Source organism: Phaenicophaeus curvirostris, chromosome 2, assembly GCF_032191515.1.
Source record: "Phaenicophaeus curvirostris isolate KB17595 chromosome 2, BPBGC_Pcur_1.0, whole genome shotgun sequence".
NCBI classification, from domain to species: Eukaryota; Metazoa; Chordata; class Aves; order Cuculiformes; family Cuculidae; genus Phaenicophaeus; species Phaenicophaeus curvirostris.
In genome coordinates, this window is record NC_091393.1 from 106,856,301 (window position 1) to 106,879,510 (window position 23,210).

The 23,210-nt window shown below is 43.5% G+C and overlaps 1 protein-coding gene across 5 annotated transcripts in view; it reads right to left on the bottom strand.

Moving 5' to 3' along the window:
* Positions 1 to 23,210, bottom strand: part of TTBK1 (tau tubulin kinase 1) — a 110,339-nt gene that overhangs the window by 80,853 nt on the left and 6,276 nt on the right. Inside the window, exons 1-3 of one of the 5 annotated variants that reach the window (XM_069850329.1) lie at positions 15,260 to 15,400; positions 14,463 to 14,564; positions 9,647 to 9,805 (exon numbers count right to left, since the gene is read on the bottom strand). In XM_069850329.1, coding sequence (XP_069706430.1) covers positions 9,647 to 9,805; positions 14,463 to 14,465 — 162 coding nt within the window. In that variant the 5' untranslated portion in view covers positions 14,466 to 14,564; positions 15,260 to 15,400. Of the gene's footprint in view, positions 1 to 9,646; positions 9,806 to 9,938; positions 10,005 to 13,666; positions 13,758 to 14,462; positions 14,565 to 15,259; positions 15,401 to 23,210 lie in introns of those variants that run through there. The other 4 variants (XM_069850331.1, XM_069850327.1, XM_069850328.1 and 1 more) reach the window with 4 other exon arrangements.

Genomic DNA, 23,210 nt, shown 5'->3' on the forward strand with positions numbered 1-23,210 from the left:
AGGGAAGAGATTAGCACTTGTTCCTCCTCCTCCCCTTATGAGGAAGCTGAAGGCCATGATGAGGTCTCCTTTCAGTCTCCTCTTCTCCAGGCTGAGCAGATCAAGTGACTTTAGCCGCTGCTCATACAGCTTCCCCTCTAAAACATTCTCCAACTTTGTGGCCTCCTCTGGACACCCTCCAGTAACTTTAGATCCTTTTTATCCTGTGGCACCCAAACCTGCACCCAGCACTCAAGGCGGGGCACGCACCAGTGCGGAACAGAGCAAGACAATCCCTTCCCTCAGCCAGCGAGCAATGCAGTGCAACGTTCTATGGATCTGTTCAGTCTTCTGAAAAAAGGGCCCTGCATCTCAAGGGCAGGTTTTTATTTCTTCTTATGGTGTATCAAACTACTCACTTTCCTGGCTCCCAGGTGAAGAAAAACAGCTCTGCATGAAGAAGGCAGTACTTTCTGTATTAACAGCCTGACTGTTATCTCTGAAGCTATTTCTTGATAACCCTTTGAGAGTCACTATCTGCAACCATTCTTCTCCTTTTACTTGTTATTTTTCCTCATAACCTTCCACTGGGCTAACCAGGCATATTCCTACAGTAAAGAGCCCAATAACTAGGTCACCACATATTATTCATAAATTATTACAGTGTGGCCTTACTTCTTCTTGGAACTTCACACAGAGTGAGCTGGCTATTAAAAATCTTCCTATCAAAACAATGCTACGTTCAGCATAGCAACAACACACCAGCAAATACCTCGGGATTCAGTTGCCTGAATACCAAGGTCTTCTGTTGCCTGATGTATTGATGACACATAATGGGAAGGAAAAAGGACAGTAAAAGCTGCTGAAGGTAAAAAATTGGGATCTGGAAGGACTTTTCTTAATTAGGAAGAGTTCTGTACAGTACCTGGAGTCCTGTGTTCAGTTCTGAAGCCCTCAGCCCAGGAAGGACATGGAGCTGTTAGAGCAAGTCCAGAGGAGGCCACGAAGATGATCTGAGGGCTGGAGCACCTCCCATAAGAGGACAGGCTGAGAGAGTTGGAGTTGTTCAGTCTAGAGAAAAGAATGCTGCGGGGAGACCTCACAGCAGCCTTCCAGTACAGGGGCTACAGAAAAGCTGGGGAGGGGCTCTTTATCAAGAAGTGCAGGGATAGGACAAGGAGGGTCGGTTTTAATCTGAAAGAGGGAACATTTGGATGTGATATTATGAAGAAATTATTCACTGTCACTGTGGTAAGGCACTGGCACAGGTTGTCCTGAGAAGTCACGGATGCACCATCCCTGGAGGTGTTCAAGGCTAGGTTGGATACGGCTTTGAGCAACCTGATGCAGTGGGAGGTGTCCCTGTCCATGGCAGGGACCTTGGAATTGGATGACCTTTAAGGTCCCTTCTGACTCAAACCATTCCCTGATTCTGCGACTCATTGACTCTGTGATTAAAAAAGTCTCAGTGGGAAAATGGGTAACAAACCAAGCAAAAGTCAACAGTCATAAATATAACACAACATAGCTGGGATTGAGAAGAAACACAGGCTACCCAGATATCTCACTGGGTTAAAAATTGAAGAAATGGATCTGGGGAGAAATATTGCTGAGCCAGCACATACGCACACAATTTCCATTCCGTGGCCTTAATGGGGACAGCTCCCACATTGAACACAGCTGTCAAAAGGCAGAGCTACTACAATATAAAAGAACAACACAGTAATACAATTAGGACAGTGGCATTCTAAGGATCTGTAGGAAGGTCTAGTTGTGTATAATGCACAAGATCCATCATTTTGCTACTAGAGGCTCTCACTGAGTTCAGTGTGGCTCATTTCAGGGTGAAAAGAATGGTCAAGACACTGGAAAATCTGAGGACAGATTAGGATTGCTACTTCAGATAAAGCAGAAGAACACGTGCACCAGAGAAGCTGGTTCTGGAAGAAAGATACGGGTATTGAGACTGCTCACCTGGGAAAACAACCAAATCAGAGGACCCACGTTTGTCTACAGAGCAACAAATGCAAGATGACATGAGATCAAGATCAGAGTTTCTGCTGAATCAGAAAACTGGATTTAAATGCACATTCCAGCTAATGGATACTCCTTACTGTCCAAGAGCTCTCAAGCTGCCTCTGCTTCCTCACATCCTTTCTCACCCTCTTATGGAAATTATTCTCTGGCATACTTTTCCCAGCACACCAGATGGTCCTAGACATCATTACCAGCACTGTCATCCTTCTTGATTTTTCAGCAGCATCCAGAGGCCATCAACAGACATTTCCTTTTCTTTGTTGCAGAGCAAGCTGTTATCCTGCAACTCAAGGTCTTGGCTGAGGAGCCCCTGAGGTCCGGGGCGTTTCCTCATAGCTTGGGCACTCTGCCTAAGCTGAACTCCACACAGCCATCTGCAGGACACAAAGATCATAGAATCATAGAATCGTCTGGGTTGAAAGGGACCTTAAAGCCCATCCAGTTCCAACCCCCTGCCATAGGCAGGGACACCTTCCACTGCATCAGGTTGCTCAAAGCCTCATCCAACCTGGCTTTGAACACCTCCAGGGATGGGGCAGCCACAACTTCTCTGGGCAACCTGTGCCAGTGCCTCACCACCCTCACAGGCGAATATTTCTTCCTAATCTCTAATCTAAATCTCTCCTCTTTCAGATTAAAACCATTCCCCCTCATCCTATCCCTGTACTCCCTGATAAACAGACCCTCCCCAGCTTTCCTGTACACCCCCTTTAGGTACATACCACTCAGGAAAATAAACAAATAATGAAACTGTTAAACACAATGTTGAGAAACAGAAGGAAACATCTAACAAGAGTCACCTAAGTAGTAATCATGAGCCACCAGCCCATGCTAAGCTTCACTGCTGTGGGAATATTCTCTTCTCAACCTGTTTACTACCGTCCATCAGTCCATTTATTTTTAAGACTGGGATACAGGCTGTCAACACCATCAGGATTCATTCTACCTAAATACACAAGCCTATATGTGAGCTGTGTGTCTCGGTTTCCATTACAGCCAGTGGAGTCAAATGAGCAACTCATAGAATCATTACAGTTGGAAAAGACCTCTAAGATCAGCCAGTCCAACCGTCAGCCCAACACCACTGTGTCTACTAAACCATGTCCTGAAGTGCCACATCTAAATGGTTTTTGAACACCTCCAGGGATGGAGACTCCACCACTTTCCTGGGCAGCCTCTTCCAATGCTTCATCACTCTTTCAGTGAAAACATTTTTCCTAATATCCAATCTAAACCTCCCCTGGTGCAACTTGAACCCATTCCCTCTCACCCTATCACTTGTTATTTGGAAGAAGAGACCAGCAACCACTTCACTACAACTGCTTTTCAGGGAGCTGTGGAGGACTATGAGGTCTCCCCTCAGCCTTCTCTTCTCCAGGCTAAGCAATTTCAGTTCCCCTCAGCTGCTCCCCATAAGATTTGTGCTCCAGACCCTTCCCCAGCTCCATTGCCCTAATTCATCTCATCAAACACAGGTATCTATTTGGACTGGTACACAGACAACCAAAATTAAGTAGTCTGCATCTCAGTCATGATTTCAGTCCTTCCAGCATCCCACTAATGGCCGCACCACCATATGGCTCGTTGCAGTGCTTCTTCCATATTCTAGGAGGATCCATGTCACATTAGTCCCCTGGAGTAAACTTACAAAAAAACCACTCTACTTGACCCCCCAGTGGGGCAGTCTACAATTATGGGGTTTCAGAAATTCCCCAAACTGTCCTCAGGATTACCAACACAAACCAGCCACATCCTGAAGGGGGAAGCCACTTCCAAAAGCCCCCCGGGATATATCAGTAGTTACACAGATCACAGATGGCTCCCTGTGAAGTGTCCTTTAAATATCCCGAAATATAAAACTGAAAGAGGAGAGATTGAGATTAGATCTTAGGAAGAAAAGTTTTTCTGTGAGGGTGGTGAGGCATTGGCACAGGTTTCCCAGAGAAGTTATGGCTTCCCCATGCCTGCAGGTGTTGGAGGCCAGGATGGATGAGGCTTTGAGCAGCCTGAGGTAGTGGAAGGTGTCCCTGCCCATGGCAGGGAGGGTTGCAACTGGATGGGCTTTAAAGTCCCTTCCAACCCAAACCATTCCATGATTCTATGGTCTTCAGTTTGTCCTGAAAAGACTTTCGCAGCACAATTAAAGAAACCCATTAAAGAAATGGGTAGAGCCCATTAAAGAAACTAAACAACACACAGTCTTCCCACTAAGTACAAAACAGTACTCACAGAGGCACAGTCCAAAAAAATCAAAGCAACGCCCCCAACCAAAAATAAGCTTCAATTACAAATTTAATCTATTTTTTTTCAGCAAGTGTATAAGACGTAACTGTTCAAAACAAAGTCTGCCTCCCAAGGATATTATATAAAGACTAGGCCTTCCCAGGAAAATGCTCCAGGGCCAAGGCACGAGTTGTACAGTCTCAGAATTGGTGGCAAGGTCAGGAACATGTGCTCTGAATCCAAAGTGAAGGACCAGATCAAGAGCTAGAGTCAAGGCTGTCACCCACAAGCTTCAAATATCAACAAGCTCAAACAGTGACTATTGTGCCTGTTGTTTAGGAGCACTTGGATAGTCAAGCCTGCAATTCCTACAGCCCACCTCGATGGGCTACTTGGTCCTGAAATGGCTGGCAGGTCTCCTTTGACTTTACAACAGGTGAGGAAGAGTGGATCTATATTCACCAAATTCTCAGAGTGCGCTCAACTTGGTTAGGAGGACTGGAGTTCTACTGATCTCAAGGGAAAACTACCTTCTATAAAACAGACATAAACCGAGAAGCCAACCAAGGAGAAGTCAACTAGCCACATTCTAAATCAACTGAAGACCTGCCAAAGCCCATGTAAAGCAGTTCTGCACAGAGTGAGACCAAAACAAGCCCCAAGACTGACAATGCACCTTCCTTGTCCCAGGTTCCCTCTTGGAACCATAAATGGCCTTCATGACCAAGGAAAGGTGAAGAGACCACAAAAGGTTGTGTGGCTTCTGGAAAGGTTTCTGAAATAAACAGAAAGACAAGTGTAATCACAACTTTAGTTCAAGGACCCCTGAAACTTGGAAGAAACCAAAGCATCAACTGCACCTGAAAAAAAGTACATATCTTTAAGAGTCAACACTGGTATCCAATGCTCAGTGCAGGAGCTGCCAAATCTGTCTTGCTAATAAGTCTCAGTTGTGAATCTCCAATAAAAAGTGTTTAGGTGAAGTAAAGAGATACATCCATTCAGCCTTAACACCTATAGCTAGTTCAAACCAAGTAGGAGTTATGTTTACATTGTTCCCTGCCCTGAACAAAGCAGTTCACATCACTCAAAGCACATGTGCATCAAGTACCTTTTGGGGTCTCAGGAAAAAATGGATTCATAGAAAGGTTTGGATGCAGCTCAGGACACAGCTGGCTTTCTGGGCTGCAAGTGCACATTGTCAGCTCATGTTGAGCTTCTCATCCACCAGCACCCCCAAGTCCTTCTCCTCAGGTTTGCTCTCAATCCATTCTCTGCCCAGCCTGTATTTGTGCTTGGGATTGTCCTGACCCAGGCACAGGACCTCGCACTTGGCCCTTCATGAGGTTCCAGTAAAAAAACCAAAAATCGAGTGGTTCCAGCACTGTGCAAATTTCATTCAGTCAAAGCATCACAAGTACTGGCAAGTAAAGAATGATGCCAGGGTTGGATGAGGCTTTGAGCAATGCGATCCAGGGGAAGATGTCTTGCCCATGGCATGGCGGTTGGAACTGGACAACTTTTAAGGTCCCTTCCAACCCAAACCATTCTGTGATTCTGTGATGGCTCAAAAGTTTTGCTAAAAAGCCTAAGCACTCCCTGTCCACGCCCTTCTCCAAAAATAAGAACAAAAATATCATTGCTGTCAGACGGCCAACTTTACTGAGTTGGAGCGACAGGAAAATGAACTACCAACAGGCTAACTGCAGAGAACCCACATCTTCATTTGTCAAAACTCTGTCAGCCAGCATACGGAAGGAGATGAGGAAAGGTATTCAAGGAATACATTACACTGATCTAAAATTAGCCATCAGCTCAATACTGGAAGTACGCCAGCACTATGAACTACAAGGTTCAAGCAGATGCCCAGCCAGAGACAGTCACAATGGGAGGACAAATTACACAAAAAGCCTTCTGGCAGCTAAACCCCAGCATCACATAAATACGCCACGCACCTGCTTGAGCAGGATCCATTGCTCACAGCAAAGCTTGGACTGTCCAACTTGGATGCTATGGGTGAGGTTCAGAACGGTCTATGATTAAGAAAAAAATCTTACTACTGATGTACAGCTGTATGCTCACTTTAAGCTACACTCTCTTTGTCACCTGTCACTTGATTCTATGCTCTCCATTTCCCTGGGCCAAAAGAGGTATTTCTATATGTTTCCTAGATTACTTCGAGCCCCATAAGCTCACAGTTCTGACCATTCTCCCAGCAACATCAAGCATAGCAAGGAGAGAGCATAGAAGTCGTGCCTAAAGGCTGTGCACTTCTAGAAGTAAGAAATGATGCTTATAGAATCATAGAATGGTTTGGGTTGAAGAGACCTTAAAGATCATCCTGTTCCAACTCCCCTGACACAGGCAGGGACACCTCCCACTGGATCAGGCTGGGGTAATGTTTTTAAGCTGAAAGAGTGGAGATTTAGATGAGATATTAGGAAGAAATTATTCACTCTGAGCATGGTGAGGCACTGGCACAGGTTGCCTAGAAAAATCATGGATGCACCATCCCTGGAGGCGTCCAAGGCCAGGTTGGCTTAGGCTTTGAGAAACTTGATGCAGTGGAAGACATCCCTGCCCATGGCAGGCGGGGTTGGAACCGTATAACATTTAAGGTTCCTTCCAACCCAAACCATGCTATGATTCTGTGATTCCTTTTGTGCAGGGAGGGTCAGATAAAAGCTGCAAGCAGTATTTTCTGAGACGGCCATAAGCACAGAGCCTGTTTCAAGTCCCATACATCAGTTAACCTGCCAAAACAAGTATACATGCTCCAGACCAGAGTGCAAAAGCACAGCAAGACTTTCCTTCAGCTGTGCCAGAAAGCTCTGGGAGGGGGATAGGGGCTGTCTCCGTTTCGGTATCTAATCACAGAGAAAATTGAGATTCTCCATCTGCTCTCAGGAAGCATGGAGAATGAAGAGCAGTTTGAATTGCTTAAATATAAATAGGCTGTTCAGGGATGGGCCAGAAAGGCTGTGGAGAGCAGGAGCAAAGTACTAGGATGAAGAGAGTCAGTAGTCAGGGGAGTTCAGAACAGAGTGAGGTAGAATCGTTCAGGGCAACAAAGAGAAACAGGCATGAGGCAAAGCTAACTAAAGGATAATATGCTGTCTGAAGCAGGATGCTGAAAATAATCTATCCACAGCCTGGAAATGAAGTGAGTTCAGAGCCCTGAGTCGCTTTAGTCCTCATCTCTTCACAGCCCACTGCAAAACTCACAGGGCAGCTGCACGGAGAAACAACTCAGTGCTACTACTACAAAACACTTGTGCTTCAAACTAGCAAGGCTGCTGCTGCGAGTTCAATGATTCAGACGCTGCTGGGAATCCAAGTTAAAAATGTACATCATGGCACACATAGGATTTAATTTTCTTTTTTCAGCTTTTTAAAAGCAAATCTTTTAAATCCAGAAAGCAAAAATTATCAGAGAAGATGTACAAGAAGCATACATCTACATTTCACGGACTATAAAGAAGTTTCAAGAATTTAAAGAAGTATAAAGGTCCACAATACTTTCACGCATTATATTTAAGTTTATTTAACTGAGGTGATAATATAATGCTACTTCCCCCACCACCCCAGAGACCTTACTTTATGAATAAGAGAAAGCCTTATACGTAAAAGCACTCGCATTCTCTGAACAAATCTGGTGGGAATGAAATGTGTCTAGAGGATGGGATTCTCCCTGTGTCTCTACGACAGCATTCTTGCGTGATTCTGGTCAAGCTGCTGATGTCTCTGCTCACATCACATGCTGGACGCGTAAGGCAAGACAGCCAGGTCCAGACTATGGAAGTGATGAGCATGCCTAGATGCCCATAATATCTAGCAGAGTTGTGCTTTAGTTATAAATATTAAGCAGTCTGTAAAAAAAAAAATAATAAAAGTCCAGATCTAACTACATTTGAAACACTATTTGTAAAAGCAAGCTCATAGTTCGCTCTTCTATCACCTGGTAAAAGCATGAATATATACATCTGACACAGATCATGCAGGAACAAGAAACAAAGAGCTGAGTTTAAATGGCAAACTCAAACCATGAATTTAAATGCACAGTGAGAACTACAGCCATACAATTAACACAATGAAAAGATTACTAAATCAGCGTACCTCATCCAGCTTGCACAATGGCTGAGACAGTTGTCCCAGAAAGAACTCGAACTCTTAACATGCGATGGTATAATTTTAAAAAGTATTCCAATAAATTTACACAGAAGCTGTAACAACAAGCTAATGATGGAATTTCTAACTTTGAAAGTGGCTGAAATTCCAACTTTAAACGTTTGCTTTCGAATTTTTTTTATTGTAATGCAATTTATTTAGAATCATAGCACAGTTTGGGTTGGAAGGAACCTTTAAAGGTCCATTCCCATCCAGTCCAACCCCGGCGATGAGCAGGGACACCTTCAACAGGACCATGTTGCTCACAGCCCCACCCAACCTGACCTTGAATATTTCCAGGGATGGGGCTTCTACCACCTCTTTGGGCAACCTGTGCCAGTGTTTCATGACTCTCATTGGAAAGAATGTATTTCTTGTGTCCATTATAAATCTCTCTCTTTCATCTAAAAACCATTAACCCTCATCCTATCCCTGCACTCCCAGATAAATTGCCACTCCACTGCTTTCCTGTAGCCCCTTTAAGTACTGGAAGGCCGCTATGAGGTCTCCTTGGAGTCTTCCCTTCTCCAGGCTGAACAGCCCCAACTCTCCCAGTCTTTCCTCATCAGTAGAGGGTTCTATCACTCTGATGATTATTGTAACGGCTCTCCTGTGGACTCACTCCAACAGGTCCACGCACTTCCTGTGCTGAGGGCTCCAGAACTGAACACAAGACTCCAGGTGAGGTTTCAAGAGAGTGGAGTAGAGGGGTAGAATCCTCTCCTTCAACCTGCTGGTGGCACTTCTTTTGATGCAGCCCAGGATACAGTTGGCTTTCTGGGTTGCGAGCACACATTGTTGGATCACGTCAAGTTTTTCATCCACCAGTACCCTCAAGTCCTTCTCTGCAGAGCTGTTCTCAATTCCTTCATCCCCCAGCCTGTATTGATACTAAGGATTGCCCCAGCCCAGGTGTAGGATAACTTTATAGGCAAGTCTGTATTATTCTTTGCCACAGTAACTTGAAAGCTAGGTTTCCTATTAGAACATGACTCAGCCTGCTGCAACAGTTTGATCTTACCTAAACATTCTTGGCAGGTTTAGTCTTCTAAAAATACCAGACAGTGTACAACCCACAAGAGCAATATTAACCATCTTCTTGCAGTATCTTACCTACATGTCAAACCACTCCACTGCAGCCTGCCGGAGCCTGGAATTGATCAGACAAGTTTCTATACTGCTACAGGAGGAGGAGATCTGTTTGGACCACCAAAGGAAGCACAAATCCGGAGCTACTCACCACTTTCCAGCGATCTTTGACCACATAATTGGCCGGAAGAATGTCGACCTGTTCCCCTCCTCCACTCATGTTTGGTTCGTCCTTGATGACTGCTGCTAGGCACTGCATTTGCCAGCCAGAGAGTATTTTAGTAGCTCCCAATTTAAATGAGCCATTTATCTGGGGAAAAAAGGGACGGGAGGAAGGAATGACAGAATTAGTACAGGTCATGGCAGAAGCACATGCTACATTTCCAAAGGTTTTGCTTATGCCTAAATCAGAACCGGTCTCTTCGGCAAGAAGGCAAACTCACCTTGCAAACACCTGAGCTCACTCCATGCATAAATTCAGCAGACGAAACCATGCTTCAAGTCAGCAGCACAAACCAAAAGGGTGACAATTACCAGCTCTACCATGCAGGAGTCCATGGGCCTGACAGCCAACAACTCAAAGAGAATCCAATGCCAAACGCTGCAAGAGCTGTCATTGTTACCAGGCAAAAAGGTCTTGCTTTAACAGAGCAGCTACTACACAGGCAATTTTTATGGCTTTTGTTGGACAACATCCAACACAAATCGGAAAGGTCTGTCAGGTATTGCGTTCAATAAGCCTAAAAGCATCTGAGTAGGGCAGAAGGGCCTGTACAGAGCCAGGATTACAGACACTGTGATGAACAGCCAAGCAAAGAAGACAGGGACAGTTAGAAAGGGATTCAGCCATGTATAAATTAGTCCTTATTACATACACGCAGTGCTAAAAATTAAAATACAGAGAGTTATCTTGTCCCTATGGTGTTTGCATTCTACCTCATGCCCTTTTCCGCTGCTCTTACAGGGAGCTCCAGACAGCCTACCCTGAAATTAGTTTTGTTTTGAGGTCTTTTCATTATAATTCATCTACAAAAATGACTTTCAGTTACACATTAACTCCACTTTCCTGGAAGAAAATGCATTGAAACAGGACTAATAAAAGATCTTCCTAATGCATTTTGGCTCTTCCTGTAAGATATCTTTCTGGCTTTAGAGGTAGGCCAGTTCCTTTATTAAGCATGGATCTTTTATTAAGCTTTCTTGGCAGTTCTATCATCCTTCCTCCAGAATATGAAATATTTTCCTTCCTAAAAATGAGTATTACTGTAGCACTTGAACTGCAGACTTAAATAAGATTAACAACATAAATATCAAATTAGAAAAAAAAGGACCAGAGTTGGTTATTCAACTATCGCCCTTCTTCAGGCCCCTAAAAAGGGGGGGAAAAAAAAGTCACCAGTGAATTATGAGCTCAAGTAGAAAAAAGAGCTCATTCCCAAGCAATAAAAGGGCTGAGAAGGAAGGATAGAAAGTGACCAGCACGCAATGTGCACAGGGAAGCAGCAGGCAGATGTGTGTCAAAAGTGTAAGGCACAGAGGATGATCAAACAAAACCAGAACAAAAGATCTCAAAGAGATCTTCACAAAAGAAGGTTTCATTCTAGATAGAGAAGATAAGTACATGGGAAAAAAAAGGACCAGACGACTAATGCAATAAGAGGGCTGCTGGGAAATGTTCATACAATCCAATATCTGCTAGAGTACAATCAAAATGAAAGAGGAGAACTGGGAAGAAACTGGATATTAAAGAAATTCAGAAGAAAGGGGCTGCAAAATGCTCTGAATTCTCATAGAAAGACTCCTGCATCTGTACGGGGTAGCAGCCCTTTCAGTCGCCAGGTACTGAATTAATGGAAAGCTCTCCAATGAGAACGTACCCGCTGTGTTCAGCAGCTCAACATTTGTGCTGCTTCTTCCTTCCTAATGAGCAAGTCTAATGCCATTCCCAGGGTCCTTTATGCTCACCAGAACATCTGAACTGACCATCCCTGAGCTACCAGTGAGCTCTGCATGGGCTGTGTATCCAGCCTCATGGCACATCACTGCAGATTGCACGGAGTGACAATCTGGGCAAAAATCTCTTCTAAGGCTTCTGTTATTCTAAGAAATTAATTTAATTATAGACTGTCCCAAATCCTCAATATTACAAAACCATAAAGGCCCCAGCATTAAGTTACTGGTACAGAGGCGGGTATCCCCACCCTACTCTTGAAAGTCTCTTGGTATCCCTCATTGAAGACAAGTACAGCACAATGCAGACTCTGGATTGCAGTGGACACTAAGGCAGCTTGAGGTCTGGGACATGGGGTGGTAGAAGCAACAAAGACAGAGAGAAAGAAGTTCAGGAGTTTTCCAGGGAAGGTCAGCCATGCGCTATTTTTCACTTTGAAGCAAAAAAACCTAATATGTCTGGTACAGGATGTAGCATTAGTGATGCACATGCGTGATCAGATTTCATTGCAGTGACCAGTGGTAGAAAGTAATCCCAAGGAATGATTCCAGAGGAGAGACACAGCATGAAAGTCTATTGAACACTCAAAGCCAGGCAAGGTAGAAATGCTTCCCCTGCTGCACTATTCCACTTTCATTTAGCAATGTTATAACGCATGTGTACAAAGATAATATGTTGGACTGCACAGTCTTAGAGGTCCTTTCCAACCTGAATGATTCTATATTTGTTATTTAAAGGAGTCACATAAATCTGCACCGGATTTGAAACTGAACAAAATCCTCCTGGGCACTACCATGAAGAGCTTCCATTAGGCAACACAGAATTACAGAACTAAGTTCACAGATATATTCTGGTATAGTCAGAGTGATGCAGCCAAACTGAAAGCCAATTTAATTACAGTCTGAGAAAAATGTCAAGCTGTTTTAGATCAGTAGCAGCACAAACCAACGTTAATATACTAAAAATGTGTTCCTGAGGCAGCACTAATACTGTAGAACTGTGCTTAGGGCTACGGACCAAGGGTTTATCACAGTAACACTGAAGCAGTGCCTGCACACGTGGCGAGACATAACATGTTAACCTAAATCACCAGAAGCATCACAAAGAAAGCAAAAGAAGGAATGAAGTTACCTTTGTGCAAAACCCCATAAGCACATTTAAATGATGCTTTTAACTTAGGCATGATTGTAATTCTTTCCAAATGAATAAAACATAGTGTAAATATTGCTTGACTCTATCAAAGTCTGCAGCCAGCGCCCTGCTAGAGCTCGATTTGCTGATGTAGGAAGGCAGCAAAGGATGGTCAGTGGAGGAGAGGTAAGGCCCTAACTGTCACTTCCCCAACACATAGCAGAGAGCATCGTTTCTGCATGTTAAATGTTAAGTGGTGTTAAGGGAAACTGGAGGACAAATGGAAAGATTATATCTCTCCAGCTCCAGTGAGCTGTTCCTGATTCAAAGAGTGACCAAGCATATGAACTTTGACAGATCTGCATCACTTTTAGCTTTAAAACGGGCAGACTGTAGAATGAAAAAGACATAATTGGTAAGATTGAGAAGACAAGAACTTTCAGATGGTCTTTTCCTGTAGGAAATGTACAGGATGTCAAGAAATGATTGGACTCCTCTCCCGTGAAGACAGGCAAGAGAGCTGGGCAATCCTAAGATACTGTAATACTGGCTTTCTAGAAATATCAGGTAAAACAAATGAAAACAACTACGAGAAGTGACAGTGATAGCAGGACAAAACCCCATCTCTTGGTCAGCCTCAGCAAGAAGAATCATAGAATGGTTTGGGTTGGAAGGGACCTTAAAGATCACCTAGTTCCAACCAGGCTGCTGTCTCTTCCAGCCCATACTGGAGAATCTTTACAGCTTTATAAATTTAGTCTTAGCCTTTAAAAAAAAGACATAATTAAAAAAAAACCACACATGCTTAAACAGGCTAATAAGCCCCATTACATGTTCTGATGCACTGCTCTGCTAGCCATTCTTTCTGTTTGGCATCAAGACAGTTCCAGTCAATAGCACTCATGGGTAAATGGTCTCATTTTTAAGGCAGCTTACAAAAATCTGATGCACTATAGCAGCAATCATTTAGCCAACATGAAAATCAAGACCTGGCAGAGAAGCAAGACTGGGATAGGCACAGTAACAGGAGGAAAGCCTGCAAGAATTTCAGTGCAAGGCCTGATGTTGCAGTAAGTGAGGCAGTCTTACATCAAAGGCATCTGCCTTGTTCACGCGTGTGTTCATCACGAGACAAACTAGACCAAGCACAAGTAACTTCATACAGGTTGTTAAGCTGAAGAACTCTTCGCTGCAGATGCTAAAAGCTTAAATAGATTAAAAAAGTGACTTAAAAAATTCACTACTCATACTACTACTAATAATACACACAAATATTCCATCTTTAGCCTAGAAACTCTTCAATTGACAAACCACTGAAAGCAGAAGAACATTGTGCAGAGTCATTTTATATGCTTTCTCTGCTCTTATTCTCTACCCTAGACATCCACTCTTGGCCAATTCAGGACTGAATACTGGCATAGATGGGCCTGTCATATCATTCAGTATGGCCACACTTGTGTTTACATTAGCTACTTTCAGAGGAACTAGTGTGTATATAATATAAACGTCTCTTTTACCCCTTCAAGGAGGTCAGAGAGCAGAAAATAAAGACTCAATAAAAATGTCTCAAATACACAGTCCAATTACCCATCTTACAATGTTCTCTTTCATGCAACCAACACTTCAAATAGCTTTACCGGAAACAAATATTTCCTAATTTTATACGATCATAGCACTTTTAAAATTAAACTTACAAATATGGAGCTTTCCCTGTGGAAATTTCTAACATATAAATGAGATTTTTTCTATGTTAGCTAACTTCAGTCTCAATATACTGTAGTAGCGGTGGTCAAAATACAGCCAAACTCAAACAGACATGAGGCTGAAGACTAAGACACATAGTGGTTATTAAAGAGCAGAACAAAGCTATGGAGGTCTGTCTCACCATCTCACTAAAGGTCCTGGATAATCTTAAGTGTCTTAATCTCACTGTGGAGGAATTGCAATATCCCACTTTATTTCAGGACACATCCTCACCTCTGGAAGCCTACAAATTAGAACAATTAGAACAAGTGAAGTTTATTTATATTGCTATAGCCAGTGACTCTCTTTACTTGGTCAAATTCCCCACCATGAACACAGGATTCACCTTCAGGGCAGATCCCAATGGTGTTTTAGAAAGCTGGTGCCAACTACAGCTTTTTAGTTGAGACAAAACTGGATGTCTGCAAAACCAAAAGTAACCCAAATAAATTGCAACCTAGAAATCAGATCTATCTCCCTGCCCTATACTTGCATGGGAGTGTAAAACAATAAAGAGGTGTAAATAGAATTGAAGAATAATTTAGCTGTTCCCAACATGAACTTCATTGGCATTAAACCAAAATTAAACAGATGGGGAAGAGAATACAAGTACGACTGAGAGTGCTTGGAAATAAGAAAGAAAAACAGTGGAGCTTCCAAATGCAATTGAGCAGCAGAACTGGGTCTCAGTTAATGGCAGCATCAACTGCACGCACTCAACATCACTCACTGTTTTATAAACGTCATCTGCTTCCAATACCAATTATAAAAATGAAATCCCTCACATTAAACCACCCAACCCCCCCTTACATCTTTGTATAAATAAGTTATACCATGCACAAGCATCCTGTTATTAGGGCAGAAATGCATACAATAAGTTGATTAAAAAAAATACAGTGTCCTGGACTAACATCCCTTCAGTCCCAGAACACGTCGTACCTCCCGCTGAACTTGCAACAGCAATTAAAACCAAGTCACACGCTGTTAGGGTAGGTCTGACAGCAGGAGCTCGAAAGGTTCCGAATTGTTCCTTGAAGACACATATCTTGCTTCATTGCCTGCCTCTGCAGAAGCAAACTCAGCTCAGAGAGCAGGCTCAGCTCCTAGCAGCTGCGGCTTAAAGTCTCCTCTGTCACATATTCTTCTCCTAGGCATGCAAGGGCATCAGCCTTAGAGATTCACGATTTGCTATTCACAGCATTTCATTTCTGTAAAAAACAAAACATCTAAAGGTGAGGTTGTGAGATACTAGGAATGTTTTTCACCTTGGAAAGGTTTATGGCCATTAAGGACTGATGTAGCTATGACTGGGAAAAAGAAAAATATCCCAAAAAGCAAAACAAACAAACAAAAACACCTCCAAAAAAGCTGCAATCGAGACACACAGGTTTGGATTTTCTGCTAACACCTGGCTGCACTGAACAGAACACACATAAATATATTAAATAGGATAACAGATGCCCCCTGACAGAATTATTATGGCTACCTGGTTGCACAGTCAACTGAATGTATTATTGTCTGTGCAGTGACTTACAAGTGACAGCAAACAACCTAAGCAAAACGAACCAACCCCCAAACCCATAATTCCACACTGCCCGAGTCTGAATTCATACACATTACAGAGCACTCAGTGATCCCTGCGCCAAACCCACCTACCTAGAGGGAGAATCAGCACGGTTAATTATGACAACAAATCATTAGGAATGCACACCAGGTAAACACACATGCCCCACCAGCAGTTTATGTGATCCTAATCCTCTCCAGCTGCATCCTAATCCTCCCAACTACATCCTAGCAGCAAAGCTAAAAAAATGGGGAGCAGGAGGAGAGGAAAGCCCCTTCCTTTCTACCAGTCTCCCTGATGGAGTTGTTCCAATTTTTGATCCAAGCAGAAAATTAAATCCAGCACCAGGGAATCCCTCTAATATCATAGCCATCTTAATCTCTACTAATTGAACAGGCAAACATGTTCTGGTTACGATAACCACGTAACTGCAGCTTAAGTGTATCTGCCTGCAAAGTCAATACAGATCACTACTTGCAAAACTAGAGTAGTGCGCTAATAGCCGAACAAATATAGAATCACAGAATGGTCTGGGATGGAATATATCTTAAAGATCACCCAAGTTCCATCCCCCTGCCATGGGCAGGGACACCTCCCACTGGATCAGGTTGCTCAAAGCCCCATCCAACCTGGCCTTGAACACCTCCAGGGATGGGGCAGCCACAACTTCCCTAACAACCTGTGCCAGTGCCTCACCACCCTCACAGGAAAACATTGCTTCCTAATACCTCATCTAAATCTCTCCTCTTTCAGCTTAAAACCACTCCCCCTCGTCCTATCCCTGCACTCCCAGATAAAGAGCCCCTCTCCTTTCAGTCCTGGAAGGCTGCTCTAGTCTCCCCAGAGCCTCCTCTTCACCAGGCTGAACAAGCCCAGTTGTTTCAGCCTGTCCTTGGGTGGTAGGCGCTCCAGCTCTCAGATCGTATCTGTGGCTTCCTCTGGACTCACTCTAACAGCGCTGAGGACTCCAGAACTGAACGCAGGGCTTCAGGTGAGGTCTCTCAAGATCTGTGTAAATGGTCAGAATCTCCTCCCTCTCCCTGTTGGTTCTACTGCTTTGGACGCATCCTAGGACACAGTTGATTTTTCTGGCAGCCTGAGATCAATAATTTTAAATGTCCATTCCAGGGAAAATGGTGCTCATCTTACCCATGAAAACCATTTTATGGTAGATGCAGTCATCATAATTATCAAGGATTAAATAAACTTGTCAAAAAGCTATTCAGAGGTTAAACATGATAATAAGTTCCAGATCTGAGATTTAGTATTTCGATTCAAGTACTGGAAGTTGGGGTATTTTGCAAGGAAAAGTCATGTATTTATAGAGTAACAATTAACATAAGCAGGACGACAGTCACTTGCTGCACTCATATGACGTATCAGACTGAACAAAATTAAGCGGGACCAAAGTTCTGCAGTTTTCAAGCCCACTGCTGATCACAGCAGAGAATCTGTTTGTAATTACATAGAAGAGATTTCCTGGGGCTGAGAGAAAGGTTTTACCATGCTAAGTGTTAGACACCTAAATCACCTCTCTACAGCCATTCTATAAATCATTTTTCCCATTTCTGTAAGGAACTCTAACCCTTAGTTGGAGCATGTTCAACCTTCCTCTGCCCTGCAGTTCCATTCTCTCATCTGCAGCCTCACCATTTTTCAGTTTGCAGACAGCTGGTGCCTTGCCCGAAGGTGATGTCCTCACAGCTGACCCACTTTTTCTCCTCCCCTTGGGAAATCCCAGTGCAATCTCAACCACGTTCAATGGTTCCCTGAGGTTTTTTTCTCAAAGACAAAAATCCCCAGAGGTGTACAGTTCTAGAAGAATTTGTTTCCTTTGCAGTTAATATCTGAAGATAATATTAACAAAGAATACAATAATATCAAGGCAGATAATCCTGTTTCTCTCTGTGCCTGAACAACTGAGAAAGATACATGAGAACTCTTGTATATGCAAGCGTGGTCTGTTTAATTCCTCTCTGTGCTGCTGTGTGAGCCAGTTTCCAGAAGAAATGGTGTTACTGAGATTAGAGTTTTACAAGCCAGTCTGGACTGCCTCTATATAAGCTATTTCCACATGTCAACGATGCTATCTCATTCACAACCGTCAGCACCTGCTTGTATTCTCCCACCCCACGTGAATAATACTTTCCCATCCATAAGCTTGAGTCAAGAAGTCTATGACTTAGGCATGTGTCTTCTCACTCTGCTATCAGATCTATCAGCAGCACGTTGTGCTGGACAGAAAAATCCCTTGAATATTCTTCCCGGGCAAAAAAAAACAACCTTCAAAATGTGTTCTTCAGAGCACATTCACTGTAATAAATCATAGCTGTACTTGGATCCTTAATTTGCCAGTGCTATGGCAGGTAACTGGATCCTAAGAATTCCCTATTACAGAATACAGATGGTTGGAATTTGTTTCTCTAAAGAAGCATCGTATTTGAATGTAAAAATAATTCTAATTCTATTCATAGCTGTAATAAAGTAATGGAAAACTGAATTTTGAACCTGAGCTGGCCGAAGCTCAAAACAATTTTTCAACCTGAAATGCATAAGGGCCCATTCTGTGCTCAACTTGCCAGAGGAAGCTGGCTACTGGTGAACATTTCTAATAATACTCCACAGACGGAACAATTACTAGCTTAAGTCCGGCCTAGGATGTTTGGAGAGGGGAAAAATGCCTATCATTTCATCTCAATCAGAAACACAGGAGGCAAGGCTAAAGAAAATCTGGTTTGCAAAAGAAGCAACAACCACACTAAAAATACCAGCTTCTGAGTTGCCATCAAACTTAAAAATAGGCTGCGGAGACCTACGCAACCAGTCAGCCCCAAGTCCTAGAACCCAAATGCCTCCTACCGTTTCCTCAAATCAACTCTCACAAGAGTGAGAACACATGTGACTACCTGCCTTTTGCATTGGCACCTTTCACATTGGTTTTTCTTTCCTGTTGGTTCAATGGACAAAGCCCCTTAAAGCCTCATCTCTGCTTGATAAGGACTCACTCCCAAGTCTTTCTAGACATGAAGAAGAGCAGAAGGAAAAAGTGCATCTTCCATAGAAAGCTTCTTAATACAACCAAACTCATGCTCAAACATCTATGCATAAGTCATACAGAGCATAGCATTGCCACAGAGAGGCAGAAAAATAGGAAGGCAATTCTGTCCTTGATTTCGACTGGGGAGAGGCTAGAGTCTGGGACAGAGTCAACATCTACATCTTTTGGTTACTTAAAAACCCAGAGCTATAAAAAGGCTGAAAGATGGAGGAGGGCCAAAAGGTGATCTGAAGGCTGGAGCACCTCCCATTCAAGAACAGGCTAAGAGTTGGACTTGTCCAGCCTGGAGAAGAGAAGGCTTCAGGAAGACCTTACAGCAGCCTTCTAGGTCTTAAAGGGGCTAGAAAAAAGATGGGGAGAGGCTCTCTATCAGGGAGTGCAGGGACAGGACAAGGGGGAATGGTTTTAAGCTGAAAGAGGGGAGATTCAGGTTAGATTTTAGGAAGAAATGATTTCCTGTGAGGGTGGTGAGGCACTGGTCCAGGCTGTTCAGGGAAACCGTGGATGTCCCATCCCTGGAGGTGTTGGGGGCCAGGCTGGATGAGGCTTTGAGCAACCTGATCCAGTGGAAGGTGTCCCTGCCCACAGCAGTGGGGTGGAAGTGGACAATCTTTAAGATCCCTTCCAACCAAAACCATTCTTTAATTCTATTATGGCTTCCAGCCACCCGAAAACTCTTTAAAATGCATGTATCTTACCCAAAAGGGATACTGAAAAGCAAATGAATGTAGTGTAGAAGTATGTCTCTGTGATGAAAGTTTAAGGAACTGAAAGTCTCTCCCATTCTGTAACAGCACATTTTCTGCTAGAAGCTGAAGCCTGACAACAAGACCTAGAACAAGGGAGATAGCGGATTCTGGATCTCTTGCTTTTTGTTGATCAAAGCTTGGCACCTTTAAAAAGGCAGGCTTTAGCTACTGCATATTTTACTAAAACCACCACCACCAAAAACCGCAATAGTAAGTCCTGTTTTTGGGTGCTGGGACATTAATGAGGGAAGGTTGAGAATTACCTACTTGTCCTCCTCCATAAAGCCTACAAACAGATGCTGATCCTGGATCCACAGCTGCAGGTTCCTGGCTACCCGATCTAAAAACCTGCCAGCAATGACACTTTCCCTCTCTTCTGCCAGCTCTGAACTCCTGCACACTGGATTCCATCATGGGCCAGTTTGGTGACTTGTACCAGCAGACAAACTATTCCTCTTCCTAATAGCTAAGGTTATTCCTTGGTTTAGAGCTCCCTAAACTGATTTGTTGCAGGGTCAGTCAAATGCAAGTGCCAGCACAACGGAGGAGCAATACTTCCGATCCATTCAAGCTGTTCTCTGTGTTTGTCTCCACAGCAGGAAGCCCTCAGCTTTCCATGAGATCACAGGATTCAGACAATTCTGCTTAAAAGAAGTGGAGGAACTCTGCCTGAGGCCAACTTTTTGTTTCAAGGAAAGTAAAATTTAAAGAAACCGGTTAGTTTCGATAACTTAATGCAGAACCCTTCAGCTAGTAAATCAGCTAGGTAATGCAGCTAGGTTCTCTTTAAATTACTTAACACATAACTAAACCACAAAGCTCTAAGTCTCTTAACACAACATCACAACAAAAGTGACTCCTGTTCTTTGACTGGGGTACTTCAGCAAGCAAGCAGCTTTCTCCATGCAACAAGGGAAACAAAGCCCACTATTTAATGGAGTGTCTTATCAAAAGGAACACTGCGCTGATGCCTACAGGAAGGTAAAGGTACAAGACAGCTACAATGTCCTCTTGTTTGAGGGAGCAGAATATGTATCAAAAATTTAAGCTATATGTAAATAAGACCATGAAGTCCCTAGAAGTGGGGAAAAAAAAAAAAGTGATGCTAATAGAGGGAAACACAGAACTGCCTGCTGAGTGCTCTTCACTACCTTGAAAAAGGCTGGAAGCTGGGAAGTAGGCAGCAGTACAGCAGAAAGGCGAGATGGTTATAGCCTGCTTCAGTTGCTGCATGTTTACTTGCCTATCTACATGCTCCCTGTGGTCTTCAGAAGCAATCTATTCTTCTTCATGTTAGGGATGGATAAATTGGGGGTTGGGGAATGGGTAGAGAAGAAGCTCAGGCACGTTCCTACCTTCAGACCATCCTCCTACCAAGGAGGGAGAAACACCTTGTGGCAATAACTCGTAGGGTGACTAGCAACGACCCTGATGATGAAATCTCCTTCCTGGATGGCAACATCCCCTCTGCTTGCACTAGGAATACCCAGGAACAGGAAGGCTGAAGAGGCAACTTGGATATCAGGCTGGCAGACAGCTGACTTGGACAAAAAAAACCCCATCCCAGCCAGTGGAGGACAACTGAACACAATGACAAGTGTCTCTGACCAAAATAAACCCTGACTGAGCACTGAGGGAGCACTCCAAGCAAAGGCCAATTCCCACTAGTTCCAACCTCCAGTTCTCTCTGGGCATTCATTGTTAGTCATGGTCACGGTAACATGCCGAGTGGTCTAATCCAGAATAGCCCTTTCTGTATCACCCCAGGGAAAAGGTGGCAAGTATGATCTGCATGGCTTTCAGTGGCACAAAGGCCAAGAACGACAGCCTGGATAAACCCCCCAAGCTCTGTAACTCCCTATGCAGGATAGGGAAAGAATAGGCAGAATTTCAGAAGAAACACTACCCCCTGCCCCTAAAGAAGGGGTTTGGGGGTATATGATGTTTAAATGGGACCCTAAAATCCAAAGAGATGAAAGAGAGCTCCAAAGCAAGATGAGGAACTAGGATGCATGGAGAACATGGAGATAACAGGTACCTCAGGGTGTTATTCTCCAGTGCTCCAGGGAACAGGGTACACAGAAAAAGGCCAGCTCACTCAAAGGGAGGAATGGTACTGTGCACTAAAGAAAGAAAAATACTCAAACGAGATCTGTAAACACATAATATCAAGCCTAAATGTAAAAAAATGTAGTACTGAAACTACCCCACTGGAGCAGAATAAAGCAGCAATGGTGATTTGCCATGGAAGAAAATAAGGGCTGAGCCTTTAGGAAACAGGCAGCAACAAGGAACTTCAGTTTCCACATGGAGAACAGGACATGTCACCAAGACAAAATTTTAACTGGTAACTTTATAACTCAACAGTAGCTCAACTTTGTTGAGTAAAATTAGAAATATAACACCTTTAAAACAAACAAACAAACAAAATGTCTTTGTACAGTGCAACTGCTGGTTGGTCCTTTAAATTACCCTATTTTAATTCTAATCGACTTATTATAGAAACAGAAAGTCTTAAAGAAGAGACGGCTGCAGGCAGACCTTATGGAAGCCTCCCAGTACTTAAAGGGGGCTACAGGAAAGCTGTGGAGGGGCTTGTTATCAAGGAGTGCAGGGACAGAATGAGGGGGAATGGTTTTAACCTGAAAGAGGGGAGATTCAGATGAGATCTTAAGGAGAAATGTTTTCCTGTGAGGGTGGTGAGGCACTGGCACAGGTTGCCCAGAGAAGCTGTGGCTGCCCCATCCCTGGAGGTGTTCAAGGCCAGGTTGGATGAGGCTTTGAGCAACCTGTTTCAGTGGGAGGTGTCCCTGCCCATGGCAAGGGGGTTAGAACTGGATGGGCTTACCAACCCAAAGGTCCCTACCAACCCAAACCATTCTATGATTCCATGATTCTAACATGTGCACAAGGAAAGAAAACAGCACAAAATCTTCCAAGCTAAAGATTATATTCTCTTCCTTGATGATTTTAAAGAGATGAAGCAAATTCCTACAGATATTCCTACATATTTTCCACATATACCTCTCCTGACGGGAGCCCAGCCAGCCAACCAGCCTGCTGGACGACAGACAAACAAGGAATAGAATGACTAAACAGAGAAAAGATAAGAAAGAAGATGCCAAAGATTTTCGGCTGTTGTTTATTTTAAAGAGCTCTACAGGGGATCTGGTAAATCAGAGAGTCTCCATTCTCCACCAGACACATTCAGAAAACTGAGAAGGAAAAATAAAAGTAGGAGGTAGGGGAGAGAAGTCATGATGCATAGATCTATTAGGAAGGGCTAGGTGCTTTTTGGGAGATTCAACAACCACACTGATGGGGCCAGCTCACTTGTAACAACGTCTCTGGAGAGCCAAAACCTTCTGGCATAGTTTCAGAGCAAAGACCTTAAAAATTAAGATGTCCCAGGATAAAATTAAAGTTTCTCTAAAACAACTAACTGGCTAAAAGAGAGGAAAATATGGTGGAATGCACAGCTAGGTTTCACAACGGAGTGTTGTGACGAGGGGAATGGAA